Raw genomic sequence first — 26,173 nt, forward strand, 5'->3', positions numbered from 1 at the left:
TCCCCCAGTTTGACCACCCTCACCCCAGCTCCTCACTCAGCTTGATGGCTGCGTAGAATCCTGTTCTAGGCTCTGTGGTCTGAAAGCTGGGACGGACAATCCTAGGGTTCACCTTGTGAGTTTTCTCTCTCACTGCATCACAGGCCCTTGCTGCCTGTGTGAAAACATTTGTTTCTTATATTTTGTTTAGTTTTCCAGTAGTTTAAGGTAAGAGCGTAAGTTTAGTCTTTGTTCTGCCATCATGACTAGAACTTCAAGTAGTAGTTTATATTCCTAGAGTGATATTTTTAAATGTATGAAATAAAATATGTAGAATTAGAAAGGAAACCAATTATTATGAAGTAATTTTTTTTTTTGAGTTGGAGTCTCACTCTGTCGCCCAGGCTGGAGTATAGTGGCACACTCACAGCTACTCCAGTGTCGACCTACTGGGCTCCAGCGATCCTTCCACCTCAGCCTTCCAAGTAGCTGGAACTATAGGCACATGCTACCATGCCCAGCTAATATTTTTTGTTTATTGTAGAGACGAGGTCTCACCAAGTTGCCTGGGCTGGTCTTGAACCCACGGGCTCAGGTAATCCACTCGTCTCAACCTTCCAAAATGCTGGGATTACAGGCTGAGCCACCAAGCCCAGCCTGAAGTAATTAATTTTAATAACATTTTTATAACCATGATATGGTGTCATATATGCTTAATGCATTAAATAACAAAATCTAGTATGAGGTCTAATAATACCTATAATTCTCTCTTAATTCTTTATCTGACTCCAGATTATGAACTGCTACCTTAAAACGAACTTTCCTCATGTATGCTCTGAAAAGTCTTTATGAAACCCTACAGATGGAAATGCTCTAGTTTGAAGAAAGATTCTTTTAGATAACAGATATCATCACAATTAGAGTCTGTTTTAATTTACCAAATGAGAAAAGTTAGACCTAACAATTACTAATTACTAAAATAGTTTAGAATTCGAATGCTCTAGAATCTGAATTTTTCTAAACAGTGATATGATGCTTAAAGGAATTGTTCATTAGAGCATTTCGAATTTTGGATTTTTGGATCAGGGATGCTCAACAGGTACGTATATAATGCTGGTATTCCCAAATCCCCCAAAATTTAAAATCTAAAACATTCCTTGTCCCAGGCATTTAGGATAGAGGATACTCAGCCTGTAACAATTAATGATCATTCTGCTTATTAAGCAATTACCAGTTTATAATAAGTACTCATTTATAACACATTAGTTACAAAGCTATGTAAAATTTAAAAGATAATCTTATAACTTTATACTTGTATATGTTTTGTCCCTTTCCCATCCATGCTTTTCTTTTAAATGAATTTATAGTTGCACAGTAGTTATTTTAATAGTGAATGAAGCTTTTTTATATAAAATGCAGATTTATTGCTTAATATAGCAGTAGCTTCTTTTTTTTTTTTTTTTGAGTTGAAGTCTCACTCTGTCATCCAAGCTGGAGTACAGTGGCATGATCATGGCTACTGCAGCCTTGACCTGCTGGGCTCAGGTGATCCTTCCACCTCAGCCTTCCAAGTAACTGGAACCACAGGTGTGCGCCACCACGCCTGGCTAAGATTTTGATTTACTGTAGAGACAAGGTCTTGCCAAGTTGCCTAGGCTGGTCTTGAATACTTGGGCTCAGACAATCCTCTTGCTTCCACCTGCTAGGATTACAGGTGTGAACCACCACGCCCAGCAACAATAGCTTCTTTCAGGTTTTATATTATTGTTTTTAGTGTGAAGTAGGAGTCAGACCTTTCTCACTTTAAGTCTTAAAGGATCCATGTTATAAGTTGAGCAGCATTCATTCTCTTTTTCCATGTCAGTGTCAAGTGTGAAAATGTCTTTTCCTGGTTGATAAGAACTGAGATTGAAAGGAGCAGTTTGGTTTCTAGACTTACATTTGTACTGAAGTGTATTGGATTCTCTGAAGACAGAACCAACATATACCTTTAATCCGTACTGGATTGGTTTGCTCATTGTTTGGAAGATATGAAGGTTTTCAAACGAAACTATGAGAAAGTGCTTATAAAACAAAAAATGGTCAATTCTCCCCTAATCTCTTGTGTTTCTAGGTTACTTTACTACCCAGGATTGCAGCCATGGAGTCCATGCTTAACAAATTGAAGAGTACCGTTACAAAAGTAACAGCTGACGTCACCAGTGCTGTAATGGGAAATCCCGTCACTAGAGAGTTTGATGTCGGTCGACACATTGCCAGTGGTGGCAATGGGCTAGCTTGGAAGATTTTTAATGGCACAAAAAAGTCAACAAAACAGGTAAGTTTTAATTCCGTGTCCAGTTGGAAAAAAGACATGCTAAGTACCATAAAGTACATGTTTGCAGTACATTTTTAAAGAATTTTAATTTTAGATTCAGGGAGTACAAGTCATGTTTGTGACAAGGACATCTTGCATACTGCTGGGGATTGGGCTTCAGGTGACCCGTTCCCCAGAGAGTGAACATCGTGCCCAGGACGAAACTTCTGAACCGAACCCCGCTCTGCGCTTCCCTCCTCTTCGTGTCCCAGTGTCTATTATTTCCTTCTTTGTGGCCATCTAGCTCCCACATGTAAGTGAGACCATGTGGTGTTTGGTTTTCTGTTTCTGGGTTAGTGCACTTAGGATGGTGTTCTCCGGCTCTATCCAAGTTGCTGCAAAGGACAGGATTTATTTTTTCTGGCTGTGTAGTATTCCATAGTGTATATATACCACATTTTCTTATCCAGTCAATTGTTGATGGACACTTACGTTGGTTCCATAATTTTGCTATTGTGACTAGGGCTGCAGTGAGTATAGTTATCTTTTTTATATTAGGATTTCTTTTCCTTTGGGTAGATTCCTGGAAGTGAGATTACTGGGTTGAATGGTAAATTTACTTTTCGTTCTTTGAGAACTCTCCATACAGCTTTCTGTAGAGGCTAAACTAGTTTACAGTTCAACCAACAGTGTGTGAGTATTAACCTTTTCTCTGCATCCACACCGACATCTGGGGGTTTTTTTGACTTTTTAATTATAGCTATTTTTGACTGGTGAGGAGGTGATATCTCATTTTGGTTTTGATTTGCATTTCTTTGATGATTAATGACATTTGGCATTTTTTCATATGTTTATTGGCCATTTGTGTGTCTTCTTTTGGGAAAGTGTCTTTTCATGTACTTTGCCCACTTTTTGATAGGGTTCTTTCTTTTTTTCATGTTGTTTGTGTTCCTTGTAGATTGTGGGTATTAGTTTTTGTCTGAGGCATAATTTGCAAATATTGTCTTTTATTCTGTAGGTTTTCTGTTCACTTTGTTGATTATTTCTTTTGCCATGCAGAAGCTTTTAATTAAGTCCCATTTATCTGTTTTTTTTAAATTTGCTTTTGTGTTTTTGCCAAATCTTTGCTTTTACTAATGTCCAGAAGTGTTTTTCCTGGTTTCCTTCCAAGATTTTTATAGTTTGAGGTCTCACATTTAAGCCTTTAATCCATCTTGTGTTTATTTTTGTCTATTGTGAGGGGGTCCAGTTTCATTCTTCTGTATATGGCTAGCCAATTTTCTCAGCACCAGTTATTGAATAGGGTATCCTTTCTCTGCTGTTTATTTTTGTTGGCTTTGTCAAAGATCAGTTGGTTGTAGGTAGGTGTTTTATTTTGGGGTTCTCTATTATGTTCCATTGCTCTGTCTGTCTAGTCTTCTACTACACTGTTTTAGTTACCATAGCCTTGTAGTATAGTTTGAAGTCAGGCAATGTGATGCTTCTGCCTTTGTTCTTTTTATTTATGATTGCTTTGGCTATTTGAGCTATTTTTGATTCCATGTAGACTTCAGGATTGCTTTTTTCTAGTTCCGTGAAAAATGGTACTGCTATTTTGATAGGGATTGCACTGAATCAGTAGATTGCTTTGGGCAATATGTTCCTTTTAACAGTATTGATTCTCCCAGTCCATGAGCATGGGATATTCTTCCATTTTTTTTGTGTTGTCTCCAGTTTCTTTCATCAGTGTTTTGTGGTTCTTCTTGTAGAGATCTTTTACCTCCTTGGTTAGGTGTATTCCTAGGTATTTTATTTTTTTGCGTGGCTGCTGTAAGTGGGATAGAGTCTATTCCAGTGCACTAGGTCTTGTAAGTGGGATTGAGCTCTTCATTTGGTTCTCGGCTTGAGTATTATTGGCGTATAGAAGCACTGCTAATTTTTGTACATAGATTTTGTATCCTAAGATTTTACTGAAGTTGTTTATCAGGCCTAGGAGTCTCTTGTAGGAGTCTTTAGAGTTTTCTAGGTATACGATCATGTCGTTAGTGAACAGAGATAGTTTGACTGGCTCTGTACTGATTTGAATGTCTTTTATTTCTTTCTCTTGCTGGATTGCTCTGGTTAGGGCTTCTAATATGATATTGAATAGGAGCGCACAGGTCTGTATTTTTGTTAAAGAATGCCAAAAGTTCTTTAATGGGTTCTTAATGGGTTCTTGGGTTCTCATTTCATCTTTTGAAGTCATACAAAAACAAATGCTTTAAACATGCTCTGTATCTCCTGATTACAGATAAACAAACAGATGATTCTTAGGTACATGGAGGTCATTAGTGTTCAGTTTTACGAGAGGTTTCTTTTGGAATTGTTAAAGAATAAAAAATGTTCAGGTCTAAAATCTTTGTAGAAGTATGTTCTTTTTAATTTTTATTTTAGAGTTGTGGAGTACAAGTGAGGATTTGCTATATAAGTAGGCTGCGTGCAGGTGAAGTTTGGGTTTCTAGCTGGCTCTCTCTTCCCTTGGTAGTGAACCAGGTACCCACTGTGTTTCCCTCCCTTCTTCCCTCCCTCCCTTTCTCTTTCCTTCCCAGTACCCAGGGTCTCTCAATCCAACCTTTGTGCTAGTGTAACTAGTATTCAGGGCTTGCTTATGAGTGAGAACATGCAGTATTCAGTTCTTTGTTTCTGTGATAGTTCACTTAGTATGATGGTCACTAACTGCATCCAAATTGCTGTGAAGGCCATGGTTTTATTCTTCATGGCAGTATAATCCGTTGTGTATATGTACCACATTTTCTTTATCCAGTCTACTTTCTTTTTTTTGAGTTGCAGTCTCACTCTGTCACCCAGGCTGGAGTACAGTGACACACTCATGGCCACCACAACCTTGACTTGCTGGGCTCAGGCAATTCTTCTGCCTCATCCTTCCACGTAGCTGTGACTACAGGTGTGCATGACTATGCCCAGATAATGTTTTGATTTTTTGTAGAGATGAGGTGTCACCAAGTTGCCGAGGCTGATCCCAAACCTGTGGGCTCAGGCAATCAGTCCTCTCACTTGATCTTCCCAAAGTGCTGGGATTATAGGTGTGAGCCACTGCGCCTGGCCAGTCTACTTTCGATGGGCATCTGGGTTGGTTCCATGTTTTTGCTGTTGTGAATAGTGCCACAATAAACATGTGTGTGCAGGTGTCTTTTTGGTAGAGCGATTTATGTTCCTCTGGGTATATGCCCAGGAGAAGGATTGCTGGATTACATGGAAGCTCAGTTTTTAGTTCAGAAGTACGGGGGGAGACCCCCAAAAAACCAGAATTAAGTTTTTGGAGGGCAGGCCGTTTGTAGTTGCATCAGTGTACTAGCTAGTGTTGTGAGAGGCTGTGTTTGGCTTCAGTGAATTTTTTTGAAGGTTCTTTCAGTGCATTTGCCCCTTTCCTGATGGGTGATTTGTGAGCCCACCTGCTCACACCATGCTTAATGTTCAGCAGTTTTTGACCAGAAACGGCATGCGTGCTCCACCCTCCCTCTTCACCTGATCTCACCCTAGGTGACTTTTGCTGGTTTTTTTTTTGGATGAAAAAAGTCCTCAAAGGGAGACATTTTGCCGATGTGGAAGAGGTGAAACAAAAAACTGCAGAAACACTAAAAGGCGTCAAAATCGATGAGTTCAAAAACTGTTTTGAGCAGAGGAAAAAGTGACACTTGATAGGTGTATTACATCAAACAGAGAGTACTTTGAAGGTGACTGGAGTTTAAACATGTAAGAATAAAGACACAATTTTTTATAAATAGATTCTGGGTTTTTTTGAATCTCCCCTTGTAAGTATGCTCTTTAAAAAAAATTTACTCATTTCAGAAATACTTTTACTTCCTAAAAGTAACATACACAGATTGTGCAATGTAAGGGATTTATTTCACATACTTCCCAATGACTACCACAATCATGCAATCATGGGTATACATTATTTGTTACATTTTCAAACTAGCTTTTTTCCCAAACAAGTATATTGAAGACCGAATTGGCTTTGGTTATTCTTTTATGACATAGGAGTTTTGGTCCTATGATACATTGCTGGTATGTTGTTTGTACCTGACCTGTAAATTTTGCTTTCATTGCCATTTGGAAATTTTTGCTTTATTGAGATCTGAAATTGATCTGCATCTTAAATGCTGATTGATTTAAGTTGTTATTTTTGAACATTGCTTTTTCTTTCTTTCTTTTTTTTTTTTTGAGTCTGAGTCTCACTCTGTCACCTAGGCTGGAGTGCAGTAGCATGCTAATGGCCACCTCAGCCTCAACCTGCTGGGCTCAGGTAATCCTCTTGCCTCTACCTCCCAAAGTGTTGGGATTACAGGCATGAGCCACATGCCCAGTGTTTTTTCTTTCAGTTCACTAAGAACTCATCCAAGAAATAAGTGGTTTTTTGGAGAATTGACTGCGTAAAAACTTTTTTTTTGAGTTAGAGTCTCACTCTGTCGCCCAGGCTGGAGTGCAGTGTCACACTCATGGCCACCCTAGCATTGACCTACTTTGCTCTTGTGTTCTTTCTGCCTCGGTCTTCCAAGTAGTTGGAACTGCAGGTGTGTGCTACCACACCTGGCTAATTTTTTATTTATTGTATAGACGAGGTCTTGCCAAGTTACCCGGGCTGGTCTTGAACCCGCAGGCTCAGGCAATCCACTTGCTTCGGCCTCCCAGAGTGCTGGGATTACAGGCTGAGCCACTGAGCCCAGCTCTTTTTTTTTTTTTGAGTCAGGGTTTCACTCTGTTGCCCAGGGTGGAGTAGAGTGGCACCATCATGGCTCACCTCAGCCCCGACCTCATGGGCCTAGGGATCCTTCCACTTCAGCCTCCCAAGTAGCTGGGACTCTAGGTGTGTGCCACCATGCACTCCTGGCTTTTTTTTCTGATTTTTTTTGTTGAGGCGAGGTCTTGCTATGTTTCCTAAGCTGGTCTCAAACTCCCTGGCTCAAGCAATTCTCCTGCCTCAGGCTTCCAAAGTACTGGGATTACAGGCATGAGGCATTGTGCCCAGCCTGAAATTTCCTGGTAGTGTTGGAACTTCTGTTCCTGTTCCTAGAACATAAAAGCCAGGCACAAATAATAGAGACCCATTCTTAACTGCCAATTGCCAGCACTGGGTTCTCAGGAAACTTTACTACATTCAGTTTTTTTCCCCCAAATTTACTGCTTTGCAGTGAAAGGTAGTTTTAGAATACACCAGTACTTTTGGTGGATATGGGTTAAAATTTTCTTTCTTTGCCTCCTTCAAACGACAGAGGTCAGAACTGATTATCTTGTCTTTATTACTAGACATTTGCCTAAAGAATAGCTAAGTCCCTAATCACCTTAACATTGAATCCTCATTTGAATTTCTCCTTTGATTGAAAAGTTTTAATTCTTTTTCAGTTGGCTTATTTTTATTCAGAGAATCATATAAAATATATAGTCTAGATAGATCTGTGCTTAAATTAAATTCCTTAGTTGAACTAGTCACATTTCAAATGTTCCATAGTAGCATATGGCTGGTACCACTATTTTGGACAATGCACATACTGTACAGAAGTTTCTATCATTATAAACGGTTTTATTAGACAGTGCTGATCTAGACATAAACTGAAAGAAAAATAATGGAAAAGGATTCTGTTCTTAGTCTCTTTTTTCTTCCTAAAGGGACATTGAGACTCAAGGCATCTTTCTTATCTTCTCAGCTTTTCTTGTTCTAGAATACTGTGTGCTTGATGGCAGCTGGGTTTTATAACAGCATATATGATCTTAAATTTGGTGTTGATTTTGAGGTGAACAAAATAGGCTAGGGAATTTGGGGTGAGGGTTTTCCCTCCAAGTTCTAATCAAGCTGTGAGAGTGTTTCTGTTGCTGCATGACAGTAAAATACCATCACATGCAAGTTTATTCTTGTTTTTTCTACAAACACATTTCATTATTTTTTACATGATTTTCAAGAAAAGTACCATAATATAACATTGCTCCCCCCAAAACCCAACAATATTTCTGAGTTAAAAGAATCCTTATAGAAGTAGTATTGTAAATGTTTATGTACACTTTTAACTTCTGTGTAGTTTTTCCTATGGTTGTTTCAAGGTCACATTAGTACATAGTAAATTATAGTTTTCAGATCATGTACAACTGTTGACTTTTTTTTTTTTTGAGTTGAGGTTTCTATTGCCCTAACTGAAGTGCAGTAACATGATCACAGTGCCCAGCCTGGTCTGGAATTTCTGAGCTCAAGCAATCCACCCATCTCTGCCTCCCGAAGTACTGGGATTACAGATGTGAGCCACTGCACCTGAACTGTTGACTTTTTTTTTCTTTGAGTTGGGGTCTCACTCAGTCACCCAGGCTGGAGTGCAGTGGCATGATCACAACGATCATGGCTCATAGCAGCCTTGATCTCCTGGGCCTGGGTGATCCTTCCGCCTCAACGTGCCAAGTACCTGGGACTAAAGGTGTGCTCCACCACACCCAGCTAACTTTTTGGGGTTTTTTTTTTTTTTTTTTTTTACAGAGACTAAGTTGCTGTGTTGCCCAGGCAGGTCTTCAACTCCTGGGTTCTATGAATTTTGTCCACCTCGGTCTCCCAGAGTGCTGGGATTACAGGTGTGAGTCACTGTGCCTGGCTTTTGACTTTTTAACTTAAGTGTTTAAGGCCCCTGAGAAGAGTATAGTAATAATAGCACCTCCAGAACACATTGAAAAAAAGTAAATATTTATGAAATTTGAGATGCAGCAAGATAAAGAATTAGTAAATAAGAATTTTTGCTTGTGTACCTGGTAACTGCATTATACCTGATTAGACACATCTATGTTAGTATTTTGACTTTATCCTTCCAAAACCCAATTTCTCTTGATTTTTTTTTTACTGTTTTTTTAAGAACATTCAAGCAAGAAATACCTCATAGTGAATAATTTATGAAAGTGAAATAAAGGATTGCCAAGTCTTCAAAGCAAGTGTACAGTTGGTATTTTGCAGTTAAATAAAGTTCTTAGGCTAGTTTTTTTTTTTTTAAACACAGAATAAGCCATTAAGATTTTTAAAAGTTATTGTTTGGATAAACTTAACCAAATATAAAATTTATAAACACATTGCCTTTGCTTAATCTCTGGTGTTAGCTTATTGGAACTTGAAGCTGGTGTTTAGATTTTGTACTAATGGCATATACCAGTGGTCCCCAAATATTTTGGCATCAGGAACTGGTTTCACAGAAGACAATTTTTCCACAGGTTTTTGGGGAGTGATTTTGGGATGATTCAAGCACATAGCATTTATTGTGCACTTTATTTCTGTCATCATCATGTTGTAATATATAATGAATCATTTATGCAACTCGCCATTAAAAACAGAGGTCTGGATGGAAGTGGTAAATACAATAATGGGTGGGCTGGTGCCTATCTGACAGGCAAAGCTCCCCGCTGCTCACCTCCTGCCGTGCAGCCCAGTTTCTAACGGGCCATGGACAGGGGCTGGAGTGCAGTAGCATGATCACAGCTCACTGCAGCTTTGATCTCATGGGCTCAGGCCATTCTTTGGCCTCAGCCTCCCAGATAACTGGGATTAAACTGCCACCACGCCTGTCTGATTTTTAAAAAAAAATTTTATTTTTTGCAGAGGTGAGGTCTCACTCCATTGCTTAGGCTGGTCTGGAACTTTTGGACTCAAGCAATCCTGCTTTGGCCTCCCAAAGTGCTGGGATTACAGGCATGAGCTACTGCACCTGGCTGTTTCTTTTTTTATGGGTATTCATTTAGAAGTGACTCTTAATTCTTCACTATTATTCTTTCTGGAATCTCAGTAGGGATGCTGAAGATATTTCCAAGTGGTATTTAGAGAATGAATATTGTGTTATCTACTTAATTTTTTAAATATAAACTTATTTTTATTTTTTTATTTTTGAGTTGGCGTCTCTCTCCGTCGTCCAGGTTGGAGTGCAGTGGCACGCTCATGGCTCCCCTAGTGTTGACCTGCTGGGCTCAGGTGATTCTTCTGCCTCAGCCTTCCAAGTAACCAGAACTACAGCTGCATGCTAGCATGCTCGGCTAATTTTTTGATTTAATGTAGAGATGAGGTCTTGCCAAGTTGCCCAGGCTGGTCTCGAACCCATGGGCTCATGCAGTCCTCTCACCTTGGCCTCCCAAAGTGCTGGGATTACAGACTTGAACCACTGTGCCTGGCCTAAACTTATTTTTTAAGAACTTAGGTTTAACATGAAATATTGCACAAATCACAAGCGTATAGCTTGATGAATGTTCACAGTGAGCACACCTGTGTGACCAGCATCCAGATCAAGAAGTAAAAAAGTTCTGATACTCATGTCCTTTCCTGGTCATTACCTCTATCCCCTTCTCCACTGTCCTGTCCTTGAATGCCTTGGAATAATTTTGCCTGTTTTTGAACTTTATTTAAATGGCTTCATCTGGTATGCACCCTTGTGTTTGGCTCCTTTTCCTTATCGGTATGTTCATAAACTACATGTGTGTTGCTGAGAATAGCAGTTTTTCTTTTCCTTGAAGAGGACTGCTGTGAACATTCTTACGTGTGCTATTGGCATATGGGATATGTTACCTGGATATAGGGTTGCTAGCTTGTGGTGTATGTGTTTGTTCAGTGCCAAACAGTTTTTCCAGAGTGGTTGTGCCATTGTACACTCCCACCAGCATTTACAGTTTCTCTAAAACCTTGCCAATCTTGTTATAGTTAGTCTTCTAAATTTTAGACATTCTGGGTGGAGGGTTGATTTAATTTTTGAAAATTCAGTGAAATGTTGCTACTTCCTCCCTACCTTTAAAATGTCTGATAGGTAATTGTAGGCATAAAGTTTATACCATCGTTCTTCTGTCGTAGCCTTGTAACTGATACAGTCTTTCTACAGAGTTTCCTGTTTTCAGATTTAAGCAAGATACTCTTTTAAACATACAATGGGGACTGTAAGAGTCTCCACAAAAGCGAGTGTCCATAAAGACTCTGCGTGAGTGGGCGTGTGCTGGTAGGTGAGTGAAAGTCCATCTGAGGGGAGACCTGGGTTCATGAACCCCCGGCTCTCCTCTGGAGGTCACTGCAACCCCCCACCACTCCGTGATTAGAGCGCTGAGCAGCACAGTCTGCTGCTCTAGGGACTCTCCTGAGAAAAACCTGCCGAATTTAGCTGATCCTTATCACCTGGCGCCCAGCCCACACCATCACCTGTGACAGCAAAGAGGCTGGAGCCTGTGCTCCACAGAGGGAGCAATCGGGGGAAGCTGGAGAGGAGCCCCACCGCCAGTGAGGGGTGAGGAAACGCTGGCTGGAGCCATTTTCTCTGTCCAGGGACCAGGCAGTGACCTGCATTGCCCTGCAGGTGGGGGGTTGCAGTGACCTCCACCCAGCCTCTGACCTGGGAGAGACAGACGGTCCTCCCCCGCTCTGGATCAGACTCAAACACATCAGAGCTGAGTGGGAGACTTGACAGGCAGCAAGATGGGTGAGTCCAGATATGGTCCATCCTTCTCCCACAGTAGGCCTGGGGCATCTGACCCACACTGAGAGCAGCCCTATCAGCCTGCTCTGAGAGCAGAGGGGAGGGGCTGGAGATCAGAGCCAAAAGGAAGTTGGACTTACAGGAACCACTTCAGAGTAAGTTTTGTTTTTTGTTGGTCTCTTTGTTTTGCTCTTTTTTTGGTTTTTTGTTCAGTTTTTTTCTTTTTTTCACTCTTTCTGTTTTGATTACGTTTTCATACTTGCTTTGTTTCTGTTATTTTATTGTTTTTAAGACTTTCTGTTTGTGTATGGGTGTTTTTGAGGGACAGAACATCAATGGGGGGGTCTCTGTCAGTTTGTGTGTTTGTATGATTGTATGTTTTAGGGTTTTTAAAAATCTTTTCTTTGTGTCTCTTTTCATTTGTTAGTTGATACGCCTGCCTGTTTTCCCTCTTATTCTCTCGCTCCACCTTCCTCTCATCCTCCTTCTTCCTTTTTCCATTCTTTTCCTTTTTCTTACCTCATTTAGCTTTCAGGGACAAACCAAAACCCATACTGCATGGACAGATTGTAAGGCAGTGGAAAGTGGGTTCCAGGGGGCCACACACCTGTTAGCGGATACTGAGATCTACAGATGCTTTCTGAATCACAGCTTCCCCTACCATTAAATCTCAAAACTGCAAAAATTACAGCCCCCCACTCACAGTCCAGCTTCAGAATTGAAGAAAGCCAGAGGATCCATGTAAGGAAGAATAGGAGATTAACAAACAAAAATAAAAGCTACCCCCCCATCCCTGAACCATAGAATTAAAGAAGAGTTTTAAAAAAAAAAAAAAGGAGGAAAATCTACACAAATGAATAAAAACCAAAAGAAGAATATGGATCCCACACAGATCCCTGGGAGGTCAGCCACTAAGAATACAGACTTCAGAATGCAAACTGTGAAGAGCCCCCAGAATGACTGACTGGTCTCAAACCACAAACCCAGATATCAAGACATTAATAGAGGGAATAAACAGAATCAAGGAGAGACAAGAGGAGAGAATGAAGGAGTTGATAATTGAGATAACAGCAATAAAGAATACAGTGAATGAAATAAATAACAAACTGATAAGCATGGAAAGCAGAATTAGTAAAGCAGAAGAATTAATCTCAGAACTTGAGGACCAAAATATGGAAGTAACCCAAACTGTCAAAAACATATAAAAGAAGCTTAAAAAGACAGAGCAAAACCTTCAAGAGATGAGCAATTATTTCAAGAGACTGAAGCTAAGATTAATTGAACTTTCTGAGACAGATAGAGAGTGACTACTCTGGAACAAACATTCCATGAAATTATCCAAGAAAACTTACCTCATCTCATCAGTGATGCAGCCATTCAAACACAAGAGATTCAGAGACACACACAAGGCAAGAAATGAGTAGTCCAATTCCTAGACACATAGTAATTTGCCTACATAAAGTAGGTATAAAAGAAAAAATCCTAAAGACAGGAGGAGAAAAAGGTTAGACTACCTACCAGGGAAGCCCAATTAGAATTGCAGCATACTTACCTACAGAATCACTTCAGGCTAGGAGAGCTTGGAGCCCAATCTTCAAAGCTCTCAAAGATGAACAATTTCAACCAAGAATTACCTACCCAATCAAGCTAAGCTTCATCAGTGATGAAGAATTAAAATATTTCCCAGACATTCAATCCCTAAGAGCTTATGCTGCCTCCAGACCAGCTCTACAAGAAGCACTTAAGAAAGTATTAAACACAGAACAAAGGAGAAAAAAGAACAACAATGCCCATCACAAGAATGCAGGAAAAAGATTGAAAACACACATGAATCAAAACAAAATTCAAAAGAAAGACAACAAACAAACAGCAACAACAACAGAAACCCAAGTAAAAATCACAATTCCATTCACAATAGCCAGAAAAAAATGTGGAAGAGGTGAAACAAAAAATGGCAGAAGCACTAAAAGGTGTCAAAAATGAGAAGTTAAAAAACTGTTTTGAGTGATGGAAAAAGTGTCTTGATAGGTGTATTGCATCAAACAGACCGTACTTTGAAAGTGACTGAAGTTTAAGCATGTAAAAATAAACACAATTTTTTATAAATAAATTCTGAGTTTTTTGGGGTCCCCTCTTGTATATTATTTAGCCTTTTGTGTTTGGAAACATCTCTCAGATTACCTACCAGCAACTCGACAGCACTTTATGAAATAGTGAAAACGAATCACTTCATATTAAATAGTATATAGTGTTGGAACCAGTTATTTTATTGTAATGATACTTGGTGGAATTTTGGACATTGAAGAACTTATTTTTGACAAAAAAATAAAAATTTTATCTTATGTTTTTCTAACGTGGTAATGTGTGAAACATTCACCAGACATGCCTTGCGGTTCATTGATACATGTTGTGCAATAGTAATTTGTTGGATGTCTTCCATGTGTTTTTTTCTATTGGAGCAGACAATGCAGTCTCATTTTCTTCCTCCCACATTAATAGTATGTATTGTATTGTCCAGTCTGTTGTTAGAAGATGTGGAAGGATTTTCTATGAAACACCAACTGATTCTTTTCTAATGTATGTATTTCATCTCTTTATTTGCTTTTCCATGCAGTTTGAATGGAAAACTTCAAGGAAACATATTTTGGAAAAATTTGTGCTGGCATAAGTTTGTCCTGTATAATTAACAGCAATCTCTATGTCCCCTGAGAGGGACATCCGAGTAGTTTGCTAGATTTCCAATGTTCCCTCAGAGGAGACCTCCGAGTGCAAAGCGTTAGAAATTGGAATACTTGTGAACGTATGAATTATGTTGGAAAGAAAATGGAATACTGTCTTATCTGTTACATTAAGAATATTGTGATTATCAAGGCTGCTAATTTGTTAAATAATTTCTAATAAAACACTATATAAATTTAGTTTCTGTCTTGTCTATATACCTATCTTTTACCTCCTTTCAAGTAGAAGAATAATTCTACATTTTGAAATTTGTTTCAATTTTCCTATGTCAAGCTAAGGAATTTATTTTAGGAGATGTTTAAAAAATATGTATGTGTGTATGTGTATACAATCAACTATATATATATAATTTTGCCTGGTCTTGGACTCTTTAAGCATTTACTTATTATTAAGCATTTCTGTTATCTTGACATACAATTTTATTTTATTTTCTTATGAGTTGGAGTCTCTGTTGCCTGGGATACAGAGACTGTGCCCAGGATAAAGTGCAGTGGCACAGTCACAGCTCACCCCAGCCTCAGCCTTTTTTGGACTGAGGTGATCTCTGCCTTAGCCTTTCAAGTAGCTGGGACTACAAGTGTGTACCTCCATGCTTGGCTGATTTTTTAATTTTTTGTAGAGATAAGGTCTTGCTATGTTGCCCAGGCTGGTCTCAAACTCCTAGGTTCAAGCAGTCTTCCTTCCTTGGCCTCCCAGACTGCTGGTATTATAGGCATAATGGGCCACTGTGCCCAGCCTTGATACAAGATTCTATGTTGCTATGTGATTAGGCTTCAGAATGAATTAATGTAACATTTATTAGCAGTCTTCTAGCATCCCACATTTATGATGACCTTTTATATTTGCTTTTTCAGTAGACCTTTTTCTTTTCTTTTTTTTTCTTTTTGAGTTGCAGTCTTACTCTGTTGCCCAGGCTGGAGTGCAGTGGCATATTTATGGCCATTCTGTCGTCGACCTGCTGGGCTCAGGCGATCCTTCTGCTTCAGCCTTCCAAGTAGCCGGAGCTATCACACCCAGCTAGTTTTTTATTTATTGAAGAGACAAGGTCTTGCGAAGTTGTCTGGGCTGGTCTTGAACCCTCAGGTTCAGGCAGTCCACTTGCCTTGACTTCTCAAAGTGCCGAGATTACAGACTGAGCCACCGAGCTTGGCCTTTTTTTTTTTTTTTTTTAAGGGTACTTTTAGTGTTAGTTTGGCTTAAAGTCATATTTGTTGAACTGGTATTTTGCTTTGGGGACTTCATAATACCTCCAGTTAAAAGACTGTTTCTTTCTTTGAGGATAATGAAGGTTGATTGACTTTAACAAATTATTACATAATAAACATTTAATTGTTATTCATATTTTATCCATTCTACCAAATGTAGGATTGGACATAGTCCCTTTCTTCAAAATCTACAGTGTGTTATCCAGATGCCAGTGTTCATGAATGAGGCTTGCTAATGTTGTATAGATAAAGGAATAATTGAGTTATATTAAATAATTTAATTAGGATAATAAAAGTTTTAAATTAATGAAAACTCTTGTACAAAACTGAATATGTTAGTCAAGTTCCTTGAAAAATGATCATATACTAGTAATTTTAAGGGACGTAAGGTGTTACTCTTCATTCTTCTAAAAAAATCAGCTTATTTTTAGCTTAATGTAAATAAAACTTTAGCTTTTGTTGTTTTGAAGGAGGAACATTATCCAAAAATTAGAGGAAAAATGAAGAGTGTGGTGCCTGACAGTCACCATGGGCTAGTCATAAAGGGACCATAAAATAGATCGATCTCAGGGGATGTGTGTATTTCAAAATATATCTCCAGTGGCTCTGAGGGAAAGGTGAGTGGAGGTCATGATTGCTGTTAGGGAATTCTAAACACATCACTGTATATGACATAATTTAGATTTTATCACTTAAGACTGTCTTGTTTTCAACAGAGTAAGCAAGGTAGTAGGGTTCCCCCCCCCCAATAATGGGATCTCACTCTTTTACCCAAGCTGGAGGGCAGTGACTATTCAATGGCACAGTCATAGCTCACTACAGCCTCAGATGATCCTCCTGCCTCAGCCTTTGAGTTGCTGGGACTATAAGCACATACCACAGTGCCTGACTCCAAAGCACTTTTAAAAATTAGAAATTTGATCTATATCAAATGGTTGTCCTTTATTGTGACAAATATTACAGTCTTAAAGTAATTTCATAGTGTTTTTTGTTTAAAGTTAGGCTGTTAAGAAAAAATACTTTTTAGTGGGTATATTTCTTTGCTTGTATTTTAAAAAAACATGCAGTGAATAAATAGTAGAATACTTAACGTTGGTTATATTTTGTTCTAATACTTTTTGTGTAAAAAAGAACCTTAAATTTTAACTAGAGTTAACAGTTGTTGAATTTAAGTGAAAGATATAATGGATGTTTTCACTATTTCATTTTTGCTTTATGTTTGAAAATTTTCATAATGAACAGTTGAAAAGGATTTTAATTGAAGATGATAATAAAAAACTTTTATTAGTTGCTTATCTTTATCAACTACTAGGAGGCAATACATATCTGAGTGTCTTCTACATGTAAGATACTGCTGAATCCTGTGGTGAATACAGATACACTTGAGACATTGTGTCTTCCCTCAAGAAGATTGTGAGAGACATATATATATGTGTAGTGAGATGTGTGTGTGTGTGTGTGTGTTGTTTGTGTGTAGTGAAAGGCCTTTTACATAAGTGATGTGTTAACAGAGTACATAGTGTAGCAAAGAAATAAAAGAAAAGCATGAGAAATTAGCTTATAGTGTATTCTGATGAAAGATTTTGTGGTGCAGGAGTAAGAGTTTTATTTTAGGAAGTCCCATATGAGGCCTGAAGGCTTAGCAACACAACCCTGTTGGTGTTGGTTGATTTTAATGAACTGATTGAACAAAGTGAAAATATTTTTAAGAAAGTTGATAACCTGTTCTGACCTGTGTAGGAATCTATCATCTTTGACCTAAAACACAAAGCATTTTGTGCTTCTTTTTCTTATGAACTGTAGTGTTCCTCCTGAAACTGCAAGAGCTCAAGAGCCATTTCTTGCCATCTTTTATGTAGAACTTAAAACTCTGAAAAATACATTTAAATTAGATGCATTTATAAAATGTGTTATAGCAGAACACTTACTAAAATAAGATTGTGCACATGTATAGTGAAATAGGAACTTGAACTTCTAGGTCATTTGTTTTTAGTTCAACAAATTAATATCACATAAAACTCTGGCCTTCTTGTTGTCTTGTGTCTTATAGTGTTCAGAAGAGCTAAGATTAAGTGTTTCTAGATGTGTGCTATTTAAAGCTCTCTCTCAGTTTAAGTAATTCCTTCCTTAAAGGGTTGCATCATGTTTTATGTGGTGCTGTTTTCCCAGTGCTATTTCTTGTTTTTTTTTTTTCTTTTTCTTTTTTGAGTTGGAGTCTCACTCTTGTTGCCCAGGCTGCAGTGCAGTGGCATGCTCATGGCCACTGTAGCCTCGACCTGCTGGGCTTAGGCGATCCTTCCACCTCAGCCTTCCAAGTAGCTGGAACTACAGACACGTGCCACCTTGCCTGGCTTTTTTTTGTGATTCATTGTAGAGAGTTGCCCTGACTGGTCTCGAACCCCTGGACTCAGGCAGTCCTTTAGCCTCGGCTCTCATAGTGCTGGGATTACAGGCTGAGCCACTGAGCCCAGCCTCCCTGTGCTATTTCTAGGGGAGACAGAATGGTATATTGGCTAAAGAATGTGGCTTGGGTTTGAATCTTGGCTTTTCATTTTAGCTGTTATAAAATCTTAGATAAAACGTGTATCCTCTCCACAACATGCTTGTCTGTGAAGTGGACACAATAGTATTAGCACAATGTTGAGTTCAGAATAACTATGCGGTCTGTTGTTATTTCCATAAGTTGTTGACTTGGGAACCTCTTTATTTGTAAGATTTTCTAGTAGAGTAGTGCCTGAAATTTTAGCTATAGAGCGTATTACAACATTTTCATTTTAAAAATCTCATTCCCTTTATAATTCAGGTCTGAAAATAACAGTGACCAAGGCTTGAGTTCAAGGTCAGCGTAAATAAGAAGTGACAGAAGTAGGACTGCAGTTAGGTTTGTGTGACTCTAGAAACTGGATTCAGTTTGACTGCTGTTATCTTAAGTGCTGCTGCATGTTTACTTCTGCGTGACATAGGAGTGCCATTAGGTTTATAGCACATCATTTTGTTTACCTTCATTGATTAATGTTCCTTATCAAGGTGACAGGATATTGATCTTTCAAAGATGCTTCTTGACCATTGGTCTTTAGTGTGCATATCATTTATCAAATGTGTGTCATCAGAAAACTCATCAGTAATAGAAAAATAACAAAGTACACATCTTGATGTTAGTGGTCTAACAGTGATAGCTAACATTAATTAAATGTAATGTCAGATATTATGATAAGTTATCTTTATATTAATGTATCATTCTTCAGTGAAGTATCTATACTGGTATTTATTTCCACTTTACTATTGAGAAAACTTGCTCAAAGGTGGTTGGTCAGTTGTAGGGAAATTGACTAAAACTCTATTCTGATCTAATGACAATGTCTTGACTGTTGTGTAAATACATCCTTTGTTATTATAGTAAGTTCTGTCTTATTCACAAATCTTGGGGAATGTTTTATTTCAATTGAGTTGTAGTACTAAATAATTCCTTTATGTTACAGAGACTCAGTCCGCTAATATTCCTAACTCTATATATATACTTGAAGAACCTTCGACTTAAAGCAAGTTATGTTTGGGAAATTTACTGGCTTGGAATTTTGCAGTGAGGCTCTTTGAGATGGTTAAGTTGCCAGCTAACTTGTGAAAATAAGTAATCCTCATAAAGCAAAAATGAAAATTAAAAGAAAATAGAACAAAAAACAATAAAATGGAAAAAATACTGTCTTGGAGGTTGATAGTTGAGTAACAGTAGGTTTAATTAGAACTTTCAAAGATTTACAGAAATTCTGAGTCTTTCAAAATCTTTCAAAGAATTTTGGAAGGCTAGCATTCTTTGTTAATTGTGTTTCCAGCTTTATCAGTTTATTTTGCACTGTTACCGAAAAAATACATCATACGTCTAACACATGTCACCTATCAACAGGGCTATACTTGGATTGATTTATTAATAGGGGTAACATAATGAGAGCTGTTTTTCTTCACATAACTGAGAGAGTGAAAGGAAGAGGATGATAAAGAGAATGTCTGCTTTTAGTAGTATAAAATAAACTGTGAATGATTGCACAGAGAGTTGGTGGGGGAGCAGCTTCCTGTCCTGGCAATCATTCAGTTACTGCCCATAGCGAGATGGGGGAGAGGGAGGTATAAGAGTGTGGATCATTTGTAAAAGATGCTTGCAATTTTTAGGGGGGTACAAATAAGTGCTCTGACAGACAACCTTTATTTCAAAAAGTGTTTTGAGATTTTGTAGTATTTTCCAGGTTTATCACTACAAACAGCATTTTGAATTTTTAAACATTTTAACTTTTGTTTGAATTCTGGTTAAGTAAGAGATTATTAGAGGACAACACTTAATCACAGTTTACATGTACATCTGATACCAGAATTTAAAGATGATGATTTTCCTGTGTTCTTTAGATGAAGATTCTGGGTCTTATTCCTTTAAAAATATTTAGATTTACTAATTATGAGGAAACTAACTTTTTGATATCAGTGTGCTAACATTTATATGGTATAAGTTTTTAGTTATTTCTATTTGTAGACTGTTGTGACACATAATTTTATTACTTTTCTATTTTATTAAAATTAGTTACACAATTCTTTTATTTAGGAGGTGGCTGTTTTTGTCTTTGACAAAAAGCTGATTGACAAATATCAAAAATTTGAAAAGGATCAGATCATCGATTCTTTAAAACGAGGAGTTCAGCAGTTAACTCGGCTTCGACACCCTCGACTTCTTACTGTCCAACATCCTTTAGAAGAATCCAGGTAAATTTTTATAAAAAACTTATATAGAAGACTTCCTGAATAGATACTTAAAAATAATTTTATATTTGAAGTCTATGTTGTGTTGTCAGTGAAAAACTCCTATAAGCTAAGTGTTGAGTTCTTATGCATTCGTTTTTTTCTTTAAACTTTATTTGCATGGTCTACATGCATAATCTTTTTTCATTTATTAATACTTTCTTCATGTTTGCCAAGATTCTTTTCTTAAGTGTCTACTCTATGCTTAGCACTTGAACAGTCAAGTTAGAAGGTGCACAAGAGGTGTGGGCTGCAGTTCCTGCCTGAAAGTAGCTGTCCTTGCTAATTTGCTAGTTTCTTGTCTCTTTTTCATTGATTTAGTATTTGGGGGCCAATTTTGTATGTATGCCAAGTACTGTTGTAGACATTTAGCCTTCTACTGTGTCCCACATGTCGGGTCACTTTATCATATATTTTTCTCAAGAGTGAGCTTAGAAAATGTCGCTGAGGATGACAGTAAAATGAAATTTATGTGACCTGAACTGGACCCTTAGCCCTGCAGTTTTTTGATACTCTTTTAGATACCCTAGCTTTAGAAACCTTTCCCATATTACTCATAACTCCAGATTTACTCATCCTTTTCCTTAGCAGACTGGATTCTCCTCTCTAAATTCAGAAGATATTTTGCTATTTGTGCTCTGTGGCCCTTAGGACTTTTTAAGAATGGGTAAGAACAGGCAGGTGAAGGACACAGAGCTGTCAGGGTTCCAGACTTCCCGTCTCGCTTCAACAAGGACAGTTTTGCTTTTATCTATTTTGTATACCAGGTTTCTTCGAAATGCTTACTTGGAGTCTTCAGTAACTCTCTACCCTGTCACCTCCGAAAGGCACAAGATCCCTTTTTCTAAACTAAAAGAAAAAAAATACTTACTTTGTGAATAAACAATGCTAAATGCTTTACATTCTTTAACTCACTCATCTAATGTTCACTGTATAGGAGAATAGAAGATTAGAGGCATTACTGATTACTTGAACTTTATGGTTTTAAGTGGCAGAGCTAGGATTTGTTCTGTCACCCTGGTTCCTGAGCTTTTTTTGGTATAAACTATACCTGCACCCCAAATCTGCTCATGCTCATGTGCTTCTCTCCCTCTCCTCCGCCACCCCATCTCTGTTTCTCTGTCTCTCTTGAGGTGCGGTCTTGCTATGTTGCCCAGATTGGTCCTAAACTCCTGTGCTTGTGTGATACTCTTGGCCTCTCAAGCAATTGGGACTACAGTGGCTCATGCCTGTGTGCCTAGTTTGCTCATATGTCTCTTATCATAAAAATGTTCTGACCGGGCATGGTGGCTCATGTCTGTAATTCCAGGGAGGTAGAGGAGAGAGGATTGCCTGAGTCCAGGGGTTTAAGACCAGCCTGGGCAACTTGGCGAGACCTTGTCTCTACAATAAATAAATTTAAAAAAATTAGCTGAGCGTGGTGGCACACACCTGTAGTTCCAGCTACTTGGAAGACTGAGGAGGAAGGATCGCATGAGCCCGGCGGGTTGAGGCTGCAGTGGCTGTGAGAGTGCCACTGCACTCTAGCCTGGGTGACAGAGTGAAACTCCTGCTTAAAATAAAAATGTTTTTGTTGCCTTTCTTTTCATGGATAAACCCAAAAATCAATAGTTGCTGTTTCTTATGTAATAGTTACTATCGTGAACTCTTTATCCCAAAGTAGACTAAGTTTTTTTTTTTTGCCACCCTTGTTCTACGCTTTCCTTAGTTTTTGTTGGACTATTTTCTTTTTTTTTTGAATCAGAGTCTTACTCTTACTGCCCAGGCTGGAGTGCAGCGGCATGCTCACAGCCACTGCATCCTTGACCTGCGTGGCAGCTGGAACTACAGATGCATGACACCATGCCTGGCTAGTTTTTTGTGATTTATTGTAGAGACGAGGTCTCACCAAGTTGCCCAGGCTGGTCTTGAACCTCCGGGCTCAGGCAATCCTCTTGCCTCGGTCTCCCAAACTGCTGGGATTACAGACTGAGCCACTGTGCCCTGCCCTATTTTCTATTGGTGTCTGTCGTGTCACCTATTAGAATCCTACCCATCCTTGTTACTTTAAGTTGTATTTGCTTATCTTATGTGTCTTTTTTGAGTCAGAGTCTCACTTTGTCACCCATGCTGCAGTGCAGTGGCATAATCACAGCTCACTGCAGCTTTGACCTCCTGGGCTCAAGCAATCCTATTATCTCAACTTCCCAAGTAACTGGGACCACAGGTGAGTGTGCCACCATGCCCAGCTAATTTTTAAAAAAATTTTTTATAGAGACAAGTCCTCACTATGTTTTTCAGGCTGGTCTTGAACTCCTGGACTTAAGCAGACCTCCTGCATCGGTCTCCCAAACTGTTGGGATTATAGGCGTGAGCCACCGCACCCGGCCTGCGTGTCTTGCATCTCATAATTACATTTTAAGTCTTTTGAGGGGAGAAAGACCATGTATGATACTTTTCTTTGTCCCTGAACTTCTTTTATAGTGATTTAAATATTGTAGAGCTAGGAAATGTATTGGCAATCATGCAGCTGGACAGTTCAAAGATTATTTTAAATATCTTAACTGTTAAGATGTAAAAATTACAGTAGTGTTGATAGAAGTAGGGATCCTTTAGGGAAGGAAAAGATAACTTCCAGTTTTTAATGAATTAATAATATTGAGATGAAATTTGAATTACCCAATGGAAGTGTACCACAGAAAGAGTAATCCACATGGAAATCCAGAGTTGGTGATGTCTGTGTGGTTTAGTAACATAGAGGCAGTTATCAAAACCATGGAAAAAATGAGTTTTTCAAAAACGTGAGTGAAGAGAGCAGGGTACTGAGGAAAGAACCTTGAAGTATAGGGAAAAGAAGAGCCAGGTAATAAAGCAGGACTGTTGTCATATGGCAGGAGAATTGGCAGCATGTCTTGGGAGCCAAAGAAGGGGAAAAAAGAAGCCACTGATACTGGGGACCACAGAATAAAAAGAAAATAAGAGGCTGGGTGTGCTGGCTCACGCCTATAATCCCAGCATTTTGGGAGGCCAAGATGAGAGGATTGCCTGAGCCCATGGGTTTGAGACCAGCCTGGGCAATTGGTGAGACCTCATCGCTACAATAATTCAAGAAAAATTAACTGGGTGTGATGGCACATACCTGTGGTTCCAGCTTCTTGGAAGACTGACGCGGAAGGTTCACCTGAGCCCAGCAGGTCGGCACTGTGGTGGCCATGAGCGTGCTGCCGCACTCCAGCCTGGGCAACAGAGTGAAGACTCCGACTCAAAAAAAAAAAAAAAGAAAGAAAAGAAGGACGGGGAAGAACCATTGCATTTGACAAGTGAGAGGTGGTTGTGACACTTGATGATTTCACTAGGATGGTGACTTGGAAGCCAGAAAGTAGGTATAGAGGAGTACAGCAGAGAAGATGCTATATCCCATAGGAGGAACTCAAAGGAAGAGGGTTGAGGAATCAGCTCTGGTGTTGTGTAGGACAAGTGAGGTCATTCATGTTGGATGATGAACTGCACATAACTACGCTTTTTTTTTTTAAGGTAGAAAGTAGCTAATGGGTAAGCAGTGGGTAAAGGGGGCCATGGAATCAGGAGTTAAGTAAGAGGGCTGTTGAATGAATGTTCTTGACAATTGAAAAATAAAGAGCACAAGATTAAAGTATACTTTGTTGGCTTTATAAACTGTCAGTTTATAAAGGAAATGGGTTTTCTGTTTTTTCCTTTAGCTTATGATACAAGCAAGACAGTAAAAGTCACCTCTGATGGTTATTGCAGGATTGAGGGTTCACTCAGCAAAGGATGGTAAAGGTGGTAGTTTACTGTTAATGTAGTTGGGAAAAAAGGAAGGAGTCAAGTATAATCAAGTCTAAATTTGTTGGATAGAGATGCTGGAAAGCTAAGTTTGGTGGCGGTAGTGAAAGTATATGGCTGCTAAGTGCTGTGATTGAGGGATATGGCCCTTGAGAGGATATAGCCCTTGTGGCTTGTAATCGAAATGAGTATTCATGAAAGACCATAAGACTTTAGAGTTTGAAGCACAATCATGTGGGTGTTGAAGTGACCAAGGATGATATTTGGGTTAAAACACAGAGGGGTGAAAAAGAAAGAGCTGCCAAGAGAAATGAGTCCTGGGAATTGTAGGAAATTGTAGTAAAGACTTGGGTACGAGCTGTTTTTCTCCAGTGTCGTTCAACAGAAGAATGCCCCGTGTGCATTGTGTTGATGAGCTAAGTGTTGGGAGTCAAGAACAAGCTTGCCTCCTTGGTGACGACTGCGCAGGCCGGCAGCGCGACTGACCCTTTCTCTCCTTCAGCCTAAGGGTCTCTGTCTTCATCCCTTATATGAGGGGCCCCCAGAAATGATTGCTCTTTTGGAGGGCGGGCCCCTTGTAGTACAGGCTTTCCCTGCTGGGTAAGTGTTCTAGGAACCCACTGGCATCAGTGTGCCAGCTAGCAGCATTGTTGTGAGAGGCTGGGTTCAGCTTCAGTGAATTTTTTGGTGGCAAACAGGTGACTGGTTCGTTTATCACGGCAATGTACCTAACGCACCACCCTGAGTGTTAAGCGGTTTTTGACCCAAAAGAGCATGACTTCCATGTCCCACCCTCCCTATTCACCCAGTCTCACTCCGGGCGATTTTTTTGTTTCCCCGATAGAAAAGGTTTTAAAGGGAAACGTTTTGCTTATGTGAGAGAGGTGAAACAAAAACCAGCAGAAGCACTAAATGCATCAAAATTGATGAATTCAAAAACTGTTTCAAACAGTGGAAAAGCGTCTTGATAGGTGGATTGCATTAAATGGAAAGTACGTTGAAGACGACTGAAGTTTAAATGTGAGAAGACATACATTTTTATAAATAAATTCTGGGTTTTTTTGGGTCCCCTCTTGTATATTGAGCTTCTGCATATACATTCATTTGAAAAATGGATATTCAGGTCTTGCAGACAGTTGAAACAGCAAAGGGCATACTTGCCATTAAGCAGTTACTGTCCAGGCACAGAAGTTTGGCATTGCTTTGTTGCTGCATTGCCTTGTACTTCTTCATTGGTAGAGCCTGAAACCGACAGCCTAAAATTGTTAGGACTTGAACCTCAAATGCTTGGTAGATATAATTGCAGAAGTAACCTCATTGGCGTACATGCTATATATATTTTATATAATTATATCTCATTTGTTCTTCACAGTAACTCTTCACAGTGAATCTATTGTCATCATTTTACAAATGGGCAAAGTGAGGCTCAGAGCTATAGTTTGCAGTGTCACCAAGGCAGGAAGTAGGAATGCTGGGACTTGGTCTCCACAGCCTGACCTCTTGGGCGTTACTCTATAAGGCTGTTGAATGCCAGTCTGTAATTGTTTTCCAAACTTGTAAATCTTCTTGTACGTCAAAGAGTAATAATTTACAAAATTTAAAAATGGTGACACCTTTCAAAATGATGTATAAAATAGATAAAAGCAAAGTCGCTTTGATTGAAATGGGAACAAGGCAACTGGAACTATGCCTCGTCCCCCTGATTACTCTTGCTTCGGAGGCGTCTGTGGGGAATCTGCATGTTCCCTTGGACATATTCTGGAAATTCAAGCCTTAGAAATAAGGATAATGTTTTATGTAATGTAACAGTATTTTTAATTAGTTCATTGGCTTGCCATAAAAAATATCAATCATTTAAAAAATAAGTAAAATAAGCCGGGCTTGGTGGCTCAGCCTGTAATCCCTTGCCTTTGGGAGGCTGAGGTGAGTGGATCGCCTGAGCC

The 26,173-nt window shown here is 39.0% G+C and overlaps 1 protein-coding gene across 2 annotated transcripts in view; it reads left to right on the forward strand.

Annotated features, from left to right (window-relative positions):
- Positions 1 to 2,090: 2,090 nt before the first annotated feature.
- SCYL2 (SCY1 like pseudokinase 2) overlaps positions 2,091 to 26,173 on the forward strand; it is a 64,506-nt gene continuing 40,423 nt past the window's right edge. For both annotated transcript variants that reach the window (XM_008064687.2, XM_008064688.2), the window contains exons 1-2: positions 2,091 to 2,296; positions 20,254 to 20,411. In XM_008064687.2, the coding sequence (XP_008062878.1) occupies positions 2,120 to 2,296; positions 20,254 to 20,411 (335 nt within the window). In that variant the 5' untranslated portion in view covers positions 2,091 to 2,119. The remainder of the gene's footprint in view (positions 2,297 to 20,253; positions 20,412 to 26,173) is intronic.

The sequence above is a fragment of the Carlito syrichta genome, unplaced genomic scaffold (assembly GCF_000164805.1).
Source record: "Carlito syrichta isolate Samal-C Ts95f unplaced genomic scaffold, Tarsius_syrichta-2.0.1 Scaffold307930, whole genome shotgun sequence".
Taxonomy (NCBI): domain Eukaryota; kingdom Metazoa; phylum Chordata; class Mammalia; order Primates; family Tarsiidae; genus Carlito; species Carlito syrichta.